This window comes from Ornithorhynchus anatinus, chromosome 4, assembly GCF_004115215.2.
Source record: "Ornithorhynchus anatinus isolate Pmale09 chromosome 4, mOrnAna1.pri.v4, whole genome shotgun sequence".
Taxonomy (NCBI): domain Eukaryota; kingdom Metazoa; phylum Chordata; class Mammalia; order Monotremata; family Ornithorhynchidae; genus Ornithorhynchus; species Ornithorhynchus anatinus.
The window spans coordinates 18,307,958-18,320,793 of NC_041731.1; the positions used below are offsets into that span (position 1 = coordinate 18,307,958).

The 12,836-nt window shown below is 55.0% G+C and overlaps 1 protein-coding gene across 1 annotated transcript in view; it reads right to left on the minus strand.

Moving 5' to 3' along the window:
• Positions 1–11,667, minus strand: part of ADCY1 (adenylate cyclase 1) — a 333,336-nt gene extending 321,669 nt beyond the window's left edge. The window contains 1 exon segment of the mRNA XM_029062682.2: positions 11,045–11,667. Coding sequence (XP_028918515.1) covers positions 11,045–11,662 — 618 coding nt within the window. The 5' untranslated portion in view covers positions 11,663–11,667.
• Between the last annotated feature and the right edge of the window lie 1,169 nt (positions 11,668–12,836).

Genomic DNA, 12,836 nt, shown 5'->3' on the forward strand with positions numbered 1-12,836 from the left:
TCCAAATAGTTTCCCATTTCTCTCCCCATCCGGTAGAAATTCCTGGCCATTGTCTTGAAGGTTCACGATCAATTCTCCCCCTCTCTCCTCTTCCACTACATCCCAACTCACGTTCTTCACTCCTTTCAGTGAGCCTCATTCCCGTTCCTCTCATCACTGACCACACCCACCCTACTGCCTGGAACTCCCTTCCCCTTCCCATCCGGCAGAATCCGGCTCTCCCCATCTCCAGAGCCCTCCTTAAATCACACCTTGGCCAGGAGACTTTCTCCAATTAATCTCATCTCTCCTCCCTATCCACCCCCCCTTGCTATTTTGAGGACTTTCTGGTCACACATCCCCATCAAACTCCATAACTTCCCCCATCTGAATTATTTCATGTCTGTCTCCCTGGCTAGATGGTAAACTTCTCGAGGGCAGCGATAACATCTACTAACTATACCGTATTTTCCTACGCATTTAGTACAATGCTTTTCACAGAGTTAGTGCTCAGTAATTACTAGTAATTGGCCACTCAGTCAGTGCGCTTATTCCTCCCTCAGCTTCAGTTCCCACCCTTTTATGGACGTCTCCCAAATCTACCTTTCCAACCACGACCCTCTGGAGTCTCCTCCGGTCTCCAGGATGGCTCCATTGCTTATATCCCGGCAACCCCTGAAACTCGGAAAATCTAAATTCGAACTCATCCTCCCTCCCAAATCGGTTTCTCCAGTTTTCCCAGGCAAATGACAGCACCCTCCTCCCATTCCCAAATGCTGGCGACTGAGGTATCCTCCTCAACAACTGACTGCCTTCACCGAAAACAATCAATCGCGGCTAAATCCCGCCATGCTTTCCCATGCATTTCCCAGATCTGGTCCTTCTCTCCATCACCCAGCCACCATCCTAGTTCAGGCTCTTTTCACCTCTGGGTTCGGGCACTCCACAAAAGCTCTCTTGTTCTTCTACTACGCCCCGGCTTGCATTCTTCATTCCTCTTTATTTTTAATGGCATTTGTTAGGCACTTATTATGTGGCAAGCACTAAGCGCTGGGGTAGATACGAGTTTATCAGGCTGGATACAGTCCTTGACCCACATTGGACTCACAGCCTTAATCCTCATTTTACAGATGAGGGAACCGAGGTACAAGGTCACACAGCAGACAAGTGAGTTGATAATGTGGTATAGACGGAACTGTGAGAAACTGCATAGCCTAGTGGAAAGAGCAAAGGTCTGGGAGGCAGAGGACCTGTGTTCTAACTCTGCTCTGCCATTTTTTTATGGTATTTGTCAAGCGCTTACTACATTCCAGGCGCTGTTCTAAACTCTGGGGTAGATACAAGCTGGGGTTGGACTGTGTCCCACATGGGCTCACAGTCAATCTCCATTTTACAGATGAGGGAACTGAGGCCCAGGAAAGTTAAGTGACTTGTCCAGGGTCACACAGCAGATAAGTGGCTGTGGCAGAATTAGAACCCAGGTCCTCTGACTCCGGGCCCCGGGTTCTTTCCACTGGGCCAGGCTATTTATCCCCATGCCTCTTGTACCACGTTATTGATCCCCTGCTCATGCTCCTCCCTTTGCGTGGAAATCCCTACCGCTTCAAATCAACCTCACCACAGATTTTCCCATCTTCCAAATGCCTCTGAAAATCTGACTCCTCCAGTGAAGTTCCTCCTTTCCAGATCATATCTACCTACCGGTCACCCTTAGCGGAAATATTTTCAATTTACAAAAACTTACTCTTGCTCATTTATTTACCTTTCTGAACTTCAGCTAGCAAGAGAGATAGCAGCGTCTCTTTCTCCTCTTCCTCCAAGTATTTGTTAGTGGTTCATTCTTTCTATCCTTACACATGGAAGATCGTGGAATGTATCTCTTACTCAACGCAACTCTCCCGAACTTGGAGAATGCTCAGTGCCCAGAAACACAATCAATACTTCGGACTGATTGATCGCAGAATTAGATGACTTTATCAGCTACTCCCTGATCTCCCCGTCTCCATCCCCACCCTTCTCCAAATATACTCCCCTTTGTTGCCCGGGTCATCTTTCTAAAATACCATTCAGCACATTTCTACACTCTTCACGAGCCTCAAATCATTACCCATCTCTCGCTGTATCTGGCAAAACCCCTGCCCACTTAATTCAAACCCCTATTCTCACCCCCGCCCTGCTCTCTTCCTCTAACTTTTCCCCTCACCTCCGGCGTACATCTCACTGCAGCCTTGGGAGGGTGAAAGAGGCAGAAACAGGGAAATGCCCTCTGTGGTTATGCCATCATGGACCAACACGTCTAACTAAAAGATGACCCAGGACATCTCAAATGACAGGCAAGTTTAACAAAAAATCCTGGCTAAATCAAGTGGCTACTGAGGTGGCCACCTTCGCGAATGCTTATGAACAGCATTGGGGCTGTGCTATAGTCAGTTGGGCCAGAAATGGATTTCACATCAATCGATCGATCAATCACCATTATTTATGGAGAGGCAAGACTGAGCTCCGGGCTTAGGAGAGTACCGATAGACCTGAAGAGTTTATCGTCTAGAGAGCAAGACAGACATTAACATGAACAGCAGATAGGGGAAATGGCAGAGAATAAGGATTCATAAATAGGTGCTGTAGGGGTGGGGTGCTGAATTGTACTTTCCAAGGGCTTAACAGAGTGCTCTGCACACAGTAAGTGCTCAAAAAATATGCCTCATTGAATAAATCAAGTGTTAAGGGGTACAGATCAAAGCGTGCAGGCAATGGAGGTGGGCAAATGGGGGGAATGAGGGCTTTGTCCGGGAAGGGAACAATGAAGGTGGGGAGAGTGGTGGTCTGCCTGTCTTGGGGCATCTACCATCCCCCCCAACTCTCGTGTGCCACCAATGCCATCACCCCAACCAACCTCAGCTGCCCATGTCGCTTCGGTTACCACCGTCCACCATCGCCCCCCATCTCCGCCCCCAGCAGCACGTTTTTCTCCCGCAGGTCTCGTCGCTTCCCAAACCCCCCGTGCGGTTACCACTGAAACCGGCCACATGCAGAGCCTGATAGAGCCTGCTTCTCCGAAGCCTCGGGTCAAGCACCTTCCTCTCTCTCACCACAAGCCCATCCACGCAGCACCACTCCCATCCCCTCTTGTAGCTTCAGCTCCCCGCCCCAGTCCCTGTCACTGAAATGGACAAGGGATGGAGGGTGTGAGCCAGAATGGGGGCAGCAAGGCAGAAGAGGGAGATGCGAGGCAGGATAAGAACACATGAGGTAGCTCAAGGACATAAGAGGCAGGAGGAAGAGGAAGTGTTTATAGATTGAAAGGATTTCTGCTAAGGGTGGCCAGTGGGTAGATCTGATTTGGAAAGGAGGAACTTCATTGGGCGAGTCAGCGTAAGGACACGCGAGGCAGGATGAGGGACGCAAGGCAGACGGAGGCAGGAGAAGCAGGATGGGAAATGCGAGGCAGGATGGGAAGACACACGACAGGATGAAGGAGCAAGGCAGGACGGGGGCACAAGCTGTAGCCAAAGACACGGCTGCTGACGCCATCATGCCACCCTTCCCGTTCTGTCCTTTCTCTTCCTCGGCTGGGCTAAGGCAGGGATGGGGATAGGAACCAACCTCCAGCGGTTGCCTATCAACCTCCACATGAAACAAAACTTCCTCCCTCTGGGCTTCAGGCCTCTCCAGCCCCTTAACCCCTCCTACCTCTCCTCCCTTCTCTCTTTCTACTACCCACCCTGCATGCTCCGCTCCTCTGCTGCTCACCTCCTCACCGTCCCCCGATGGCGCCAATCCCGCCGTCTACCTCCGGCCCACGTCCTCCCACTGTCCCGGAATGCCCTCCCTCCTCACCTCCGCCAAACTAACTCTCTTTCCCTCTTCAAAGCCCTACTGAGAGCTCACCTCCTCCAAGAGGCCTTCCCAGACTGAACTTCCCCTTTTCCCTCTGCTCCCTCTCTGCTCCCCCTTCACCTCCCCTCAGCTAAGCCCCCTTTCCCCACTTTCCATCTGCTCCTCCTCCTCTCCCTTCCCCTCAGCACCATGCTCATTTGTATATATTTTTATTACCCTATTTATTTTGTTAATGAGGTGTACATTCCCTTGAATATATTTATCACGATTATCTTATTTTTTGTACGTCTGTCTCCCCCGATTAGACCGTGAGCCCATCACTGGGCGGGGATTGTCTCTATCTGTTGCCGAATTGTCCATTCCAAGCTCTTAGTACAGTGCTCTGCGCATAGTAAGCGCTCAATAAATACTCTTGAATGAATGAATGAATGAATGATGCCGCCCTTCCCTTTCTGTCCTTTCTCTTCCTTGGCAGCTGGGACTAAGGCAGGGATGGGGATAGGAAAGGTGACTAGGCACAGCCCATCACATACAGGCCGACAGCAGCGACTGATGCTAGGGAGAAAGTGAAAAATACTTACTGGAGCAGAGGGTGGGGAGAAATGGAGGTAGGGGCCAAGTTGAGGTTCAGAGGGGCAGGATGGTCCCTCAGAAGGGCAATAAACCACAGAAGTGGGGTAGTCGGGAGAGATGTGTGATGTAGGAGCCAGTCATCTAGTGGAGATGGGTTCTGAAATGGAAGCCTACAATCGCATGTGTGTCATGGTGTTGGTCATGGGTTCTAATCCCGGCTCTGCCACTTGTCTGCTGTGTGACCTTGGGCAAGCCGCTTAGCTTCTCTGCACCTCAGTCACCTCATCTATAAAATGGGGATTGAGACCATGAGCCCCACGTGGGACAACCTGATCGTCTCGTATCCACCCCAGTGCTTAGAAAAGCGCTCGGCACGTAGTAGAGAAGCAGCGTGGTTTAGTGAAAAAATGCCAGACTTGGGAGTCGGAGGTCATGGGTTCTTATCCCAGCTCCGCTGCCTGTCTGCTGTGTGACTTTGGGCGAGTCACTTCACTTCTCTGGGCCTCAGTCACCTCATCCGTCAAACAGGGATTTAAGACTGTGAGCTCCACGTGGGACAACTTGATTACCTTGTAACTGTCCCAGCGCTTAGGACAGTGCTTGGCACGTAGAAAGCCCTTAACAAATACCATGGTTCGAGTCAATTCTACCAAATACCATCATTTTTATTATTTTATTACGTTTATGTTTATAGGAAAGTGTGGTCCATAACACAGCCATTCACAATCCTCTTGGGAGAGTACAAGAGTTAGACATGAATCCCTCTAGACCATAAGCCTGTTGTGGGCAGGTAACATGTCTACCAGCTTGGTTAAATTGTACTCTTCCAAGTGCATTCAATAAAAACAAGTGATAGATTGATCGAGGAACCTGCTTTCAGCTCGTGCAGTGTAGCTGGGGTGACTTATGCAAAAGAGTTTACAAAGAGGAGCAAAGGAAACATGACTTTAGAGATGAGTATGTGCTTAAAGCAGCTACGTCATCGATCTGTACAGAAGTGCTATGGATGGGTGTGAATGGATAAAAGCATAGTTAGCTCAGAAGTTCTGGGGTGATAATTGGGGGGGACATGACCTAGGGAGAAGAAGAGAGGTGCTTTCTGAAGGACTTTGGACTTCTAGTGGAGTCTTCTAAGGACCCAGTTCAGTGCCCTACACACTAGGCATTTAAATGTGCTGATCCTCAAGATGAGGAGATACTAATGAGAAATTAATGGAGAATGGAGGAGGATAAAGGAGACAGAGCCAAGACAACCTACCACTAATTTCCTATCCCTACGTCTTAAGTCTACCATAATAAAGACGAGAGTGACATCATTTGTTAAGCGCTATGTACTGTACTACATGCCACAGAGACCTGAGGCAAAGAGAAGTTGTTACTTGCCCCAGGTCACACGGCAGGTAGGTAGCAGACCGGGGATTAGAACCAGGTCCTCTGACATCCATGGCCCACGTGCTTCCCATTAAGCCACGCTGCTTCTGTAACGTATCGTAATGTATCTTAGTAGCCCCACTCTGGTTTAGGGTGAAGACCATCACTCGGGGACTCAAGAGGACCCGGATTCTAGCCCCGATTCTGTCCGCTGGGGCCTACTCATCAGCGGGGACAGTTTCGGAGCCTAAAATCATGGAGGGCATTCCACGGGGTGGACAAACCCAGCGGGAATCTGAAAAATTACTGGCTTAACGTGGGCGGGGAAGCCCGGGGTGCCCAGTGAGACAACCGCCTGCCGGGCAGAGCGTCATTTTTAGTCTGAGGATGTTCTGGCAGTGAATGGGTCCTGCATTCAAAAAAATCTTCTTCCACTGAGGAATGTGCTGTCCGTCTGCCCCCAGCCTGCCCCCGAGACCTAATGGGAGCAAGGAAATATTCTTTCTGAAATGAGAAGAAACTATTTGAAAACAACAGCATATTGAAATCACTCTAGCACCACACAGTTGCCAGTCTCGTTTAATTGATGGCTTGCTTAACTCAGTTGCCAGGCAAATTTCCCATGAACAGATTGGGCAGAAAGTTTTAGGAAAAATATTCGTCCAATTTTCCTTCCACCCTTTCTTTCCCCTTTCTCAAAAGCGTTCTTCGAATCAAATGGGAATTAATCAGTCGTATTTCCTGAGCATTGAACATGTGCAGGGCACTGTACTAAGCGCTTGGGAGCGAACAACAGATTTAGCGGACACCTTCAATGCCCATGACTGTGGGCAAGTCACTTAACTTCTCTGTGCCTCGGTTCCCTCATCTGTAAAGTGGGGATTAAAACTGTGAGCCTCATGTGGGACAACCTGATTACCCTGTCTCTGCCCCAGCGCTTAGAACAGTGCTCTGCACATAGTAAGCGTTAACAAATACCAACATTTTATTATTATTATAACAGGCTTACAGCCTAGGGGGGAGACCAACCTTAATATGGCTAAATTAGTCATTTTTAAAATATAATTTAAAAAAGCAGCATGGCTCAGTAGAAAGAGCCCGGGCTTGGGAGTCAGAGGTCATGGGCTCGAATCCCAGCTTCGAATCCCTTGGGCAAGTCACTTCGCTTCTCTGGGCCTCAGCTCCCTCGTCTGTAAAATGGGGATTAAGACTGTGAGCCTCATATGGGACAACCTGTATCTATCCCAGCACTTAGAACAGTGTTCTGCACATAGTAAGCGCTTAACAAATACCAACATCATTATTATTATTATTATTATTAAGTGTTGTGGGGTGGGGGGTGGGGTGAATTTCAAATGGCCAAAGGTCACAGATCCAAGTACACAGACGACACAGAAGGGAGAGCAAGTCGGGGAGAAGAGGGCTTAATCGGGAACGGCTTGATGGAGGAGAAGTAAGCATAGGAACGCTCTGAAGGTGCAGAGAGGGGTGATCTGGCGTAAATGGAGGGAGAGGAAGTTCCAGGCTGGAGGAGGATGAGGACAAGGGGTCGGTGGAGAGACAGACGGGATTGGGGCACAGTGAGTGAACTGGCACTAGAGGAGCAGACCGTGCGGGGTGGGCTCCAGTAGAGGATTAGTGAGGTGTGGTTGGATGGGGCAGGCCGACGGTGCTCTGAAACTGCCGGTGAGGCGTCACAGTTTGAAACGGAGCTGGATGGGCAGCCCCTGGAGGGTCTCGAGGAGAGGGGAGACGTGAACTGAACGTTTTTGTTAATAATACGGTGAGCCCCACGGGGGACCGGTACTGTGTCCGACCAGTTTAGCCCGTCCTGTGCCTGGTATGGGGCCTGGCAGGTCGTAAGCGCTTACTAAATATCATAAAAAGAAAATGGAGCCCAGAATCTTGGCATGCCTCTTGGGATAAAGTGTCTTTTCTTTCATGAACTCACTTCCCCTCTCCCCCCCAGGAATTCTGATGTCTTGGTTTCTGTTCCATAAGATCCTTTTATAGTCCACGTTACAGGAATCTTGGATTAGATTTTAAAAAAAGACATTACATTTAGACACCTATATACTCATTCTTGTTATTGTAGTTGCTGTTTTTAATGCAAACACAAAACCAGACGTTTAAAAATAGATCATCGGATTATCTGGGTAAATCATAAAGCTTGGTTTATCCCTTCCTTCTTTACTCTTTATCCTCCCCTCCTCATCCCCACTCCCAGCCACCCCATGCAACTGTATCTGTGTCCCAGATCAATTCTGTAGAGTCAAGAACAATGTGTTTCAGGGTAGGTCCCTTTCTCTCTCCCTCTCTCTCTCTATACAGAGCTCGGTTTCCCAATAAGTTTGGTATCTAGGGCTACATTTGGGATTTTGTGCCTGTGCCCGGATAATAATAATAATAATAATTATGAATATGAGGGGGTATGCATGTGACGGGGAATTGTGGCAGAAGGGGGAGTGACAGAGGCGAAGCATGAGTGACTGCATCCCCTTCTCTTAGGGAGAGGAGTTGACCCTTTGGCCGATGGAGGTTTGACCCGCACACCCACAAACGATTCAGACAAGGAGGCTGGTGGAATCCCAGCTCGAAACGGCATGACAGAACACGGGCCTGGGAGTCGGGAAGTCCTGGCTTCTAATCCCGGCGCCGCCACTTGTCTGCCGTGTGACCTTGGGCTAGTCACTTAGCTCCTCTGTGCCTCAGTGACCTCAACTGAAAGTGGGGATTGAGACCTTGAGCCCCACATGGGACAGGGACCGGGTCCAACCCGATCTCAAGCGCTTAGTACAGTGCTCTGCACACAGTAAGCCCTCAAGGAATGCCATCGAATAAGTGAACGAAACCCATAAATCCCAGCCTGGTCGGCACGGTCCCTCTCGGGAGAAGCTTAAGGGTGCCCACGAGCTTAGGTTCTCCTTTCTCGGGTGCGCAGCAGCCCCTTGGCTTATTCCACCACATCAGACCGACCGTGCTCTTTCTATAGCTTTCAGAGGAAAAATAAAAAGCAAATCCCCCACCCCTTTCCAGCACGGCCCGGGTGACGAGAGGCCGGTCGCCGGGTTATAACAGCCCCCACCCCTGTGATCGGAGGGTGGACACGTTGGCGACAATGGCAGAAAGAGCAGCCAGAGGAGCCGGGGTTGGACCTTGGGCCGCCCCCACGCTTTCTCGAAGATAGATGCTGCAGGGGGAGGCAGGACTGGACTGGACAGGACAGGAAGGCAGGATAAAGCAAGGAAGAGTATAGTAGGGCAGGGCAGAGCAGAGCAGAGTTGGGCAGGATAGACCAAGAAAGAGCAGAGCAGGATAGGGCAGGGCAGAGCAGAGCAGGATAGAGCAGGGAAGAATGGGGCAGGGCAGGGCAGAGCAGGGCAGGATAGACCAAGGAAGAGCAGGGCAGGATCGAGTAGGGTGGGGCAGAGCAGGGTAGGGCAGGGCAGGATAGATCAAGGAAGAGCAGAGCAGGGCAGGGAACAATAGAGCAGGGCAGAGGAGGGCAGGAGAGACTAAGGAAGAGCAGGGCAGGATAAAACAGGGCAGAGGAGGGAAGGAAAGACCAGGGAAGAGCAGGGCAGGGCAGGATATAAAGGGCAGAGCAGGGCAGGATAGACCAAGGAAGAGCAGAGCAGGGCAGGGAACAATACAGCAGGGCAGAGGAGGGCAGGAGAGACCAAGGAAGAGCAGGGCAGGATAGAGCAGGGCAGAGGAGGGCAGGAGTGAGCAAGGAAGAGCAGAGCAGGGCAGGGAACAATAGAGCAGGGCAGAGGAGGGCAGGAGAGACCAAGGAAGGGCAGGGCAGAGCAGAGCAGGATAGAGCATGGCAGAGCAGGGCAGGATAGAACAGGGAAGAGCAGAGCAGGGCAGGAAAAAATACAGCAGGGCAGGATAGACCAAGGAAGAGCAGAGCAGGACAGGGAACAATAGAGCAGGGCAGAGGAGAGCAGGAGAGACCCAAGAAGAGCCGGGCAGGGAACAAGAGGACAGGGCAAATGCCAGAACTGCTGCAGGTTCTGTGCAGAAAGTTTGCTGTGCCCCGTTCAACCGAGCGAGTCAACCTGGGGTGAGCGGATGGCAGGCCAGGCGGAAGGAGCAGGGGGCGGGGGGTGCCCACCCCTTCCCTCAATTTTCACCGGCGCCCCCCATTTACTGAGCGCTTCCTGGCAGCACAACACTGCACTAAGCGCTCGGGAGACTACACCATGACACTATTACTGACCCATTCTCGGCCCAGAAAGGGTTTACAGTCAAGGCCGGGCTCACCGACTCCCAGATAAACACCTCTTCCTGGCTACCGTCGCCCCCCTCCCCGGGACAGGCACATCGTCCTTCGCATGTCTGCTGTGTGACCTTGGCCAAGTCTCTTCACTTTTCCGGGCCTCAGTTCCCCCACCTGTAAAATGGGAATTCTGACCGAGAGCCCCGAGTGGGGCAGGAACTGCGTCCCACCCAATGATCTCGCGTCTACTCGGGGCGTTTAAAGCAGAGCCTGGGACATAGTCGGCGCTTAATAAATGCCATCATTATTATTAGCAGACTGCGGCGGCCACCCAGCCCTAGCCCCAAACTGCCGAGCGGGTAGTGAGGAGCTCCGGGAGCCGGGGAATCACCGGGGAGGAGGATGAGGGGGAGTCGGGGATCACCGGGGAGGAGGGTGAAGGGGAGCCGCGCCAGGGACGAGTAAAGTTTCGGGTGCCGGGGTTCACTGGGGAGGAGGAGGGTGCAAGGGGGACTGAGGATCATCGGGGAGCCGGGGTGGGGAGGAAGAGGCTGGAGGGAGCTCGGGGATCATCAGGGATCTGCTCCGGGTAGGAGGAGGGTGGAGGGAGCCCGAGGAGCCGGGCTAGGGAGGAGCAGGATGGAGGGGGACTGGGGACGATCGGGGAGCCGGGCTGGGAAGGAGGAGGATGGAGGGAGACTGGGGATCATCGGGGAGCCGGGCTGGGAAGGAGGAGGATGGAGGGGGGCTGGGGACGATCGGGGAGCCGGGCTGGGGAGCAGGAGGATGGAGGGGGACTGAGGATCATCGGGGAGCCGGGCTGGGAAGGAGGAGGATGGAGGGGGACTGGGGGTCATCGGGGAGCCGGGCAGGGGAGGAGGAGGATGGAGGGGACTGGGGATCACCGGGAAGCCGGTCAGGGGAGCAGGAGGGCGAGGTGGACGGCGCCGGGGGAGGTCGGAGACGGGCTGGGGGGATTTCTAGGGAGCGGCGGCCGGGGGAGGGAGGACGGAGGATGGGGGGGGGGGGGCCCGGGGAGCCAGCGGGGACGGCACTGACCGTTCTCCAGAGCCGCTGGGTCTTGGCGGGGACGGAGGCGGCGGTGACCACGAGGTGGGAGACGGCCACCAGCAGCCCGAAGACCACGGCCAGCAGGGTCCGCACGGGCAGCAGGGAGTAGGACACGAAGGTGACCAGCAGCAGCTGCCACATGCCCCGGGCCGGGCCCAGCCCGGCCACCACGGGGGCAGGGGCGGGGGCGGGGACGGGGGGCCGCTCCCGCCCGTCGCCCCCGCGGGCAAAGGGGCAGCAGAGGATGGAGAAGGTGAGGCAGAAGAGCAGGGCCAGCCGGCCGATCTGCTGCAGCTGGGGCACCCGCAGGTACTGGACGTTGGTGACGACGAAGAGGGCGAGGAAGACGACGCAGTGCACGGGCGGGGAGCCCTTGGCCAGGCTCAGCCCCGGCCCCGCCGCCAGCTCCCCCAGGGCCAGGGCCGCCGTCAGGGCGACGAGCACGGCCAGCGCCTTCAGGGTGGCCGTCTGCTCCAGCTTCAGGTTGTAGCTGCGGAAGAGGGACTCGAGCTCCCGGCAGTCGAAGCCGTCCTCGCAGGGGGCGGCCCCGCCGCAGCCCCGCGCCTTCCTCCCGGCGCCGGCGGTCGGAGCCGACCCCTCCTCCATGCCGGGGCCATGCACCGGCCCGGGGACCCGCCCGCCCGCCCCGGGACCCCCCGGCCGCCCCCGCTCCCCCGCTCGCTCCCTCCCACCCTCACACACACGCGCGACCCAAGCGATGGCGTCGGGCTGAGCCAGCGGGAGGAGGGACGGGGACGGGGACGGGGCGAGCCCCCCTTCCCTGCCTCCCTCCCTCCCCGGTCTGTGCCCCCTCCCTCCCTGCCTCCCTCCCTCTCCCGGCCGGTCCCCGTCCCCCCCCCGGGGGCGCGCACCGCGCCTGCGCACACCCGCATCGCCGGTCGACGGGTCCATCGATCGAACGACCGACGGGGCGCGCCGGGCGGGACCTTCCCACTCGGGACCCCCCCCGCCAACCCCGGGACTCCGCTCGGTCCATCCCCCCCGCTCCCCCGGGGACCGAGGACCCAAGCGACGGGGAGGAGAGAGAGGACAGACAGCGGGACGGAGGCGGGGGAAGCATCGGGACCAAGGGGACCCGGGCGGGGAGGAGAGGCTGAGGGGGACCCCCGGGGGCACCGGGGAGAACTGGGGCGGGGGGAGGAGGGGAAGGGAGGGGAAGCTGGGAGAGACAAGGAGAGGCAGAGATGGGGAGAGGGGCAAGGGGAGAGATGGAGAGAGAGGCAGGGGGCAGGGGGAGATAGGGGGAGAGAAGGAAGAGGGGCAGGGGGAGACATGGGGAGAGAAGCAGGGAGAGAGAAAAGAGAGAAGGAAGAGGGGCAGGGGGATAGATGGGGAGAGAGGCAGGGGGAGAGAAGGAAGAGGGGCAGGGGGAGAGAAGGGAGAGAAGAAAGAGGGGCAGGGGGAGAGATGGGGAGAGAGGCAGGGGGAGAGAAGCGGGGAGAAGGGAGAGGAGCAGGGGGAGAGAGGCAGGGGAAGAGATGGGGGAGAGGGAGAGATAGGGAGAGAAGGGAGAGGGGCAGGGGGAGAGAGGCAAGGGAAGAGATGGGGGAGAGGGAGAGATAGGGAGAGAAGGGAGAGGGCAGGGGAAGAGATGAAGAGAGAAGGGAGAGGGGCATGGGGAGAGAGGCAGGGGAGAGAAGGGGGAGAGATGGAGAGAGAGGCAGGGGAAGAGATGGGAGAGAAGGAAGAGGGGCAGGGGGAGAGATGGGGAGAGAGGCAGGGGGAGAAAAGGAAGAGAAGCAGAGGGAGAGAAGGGGAG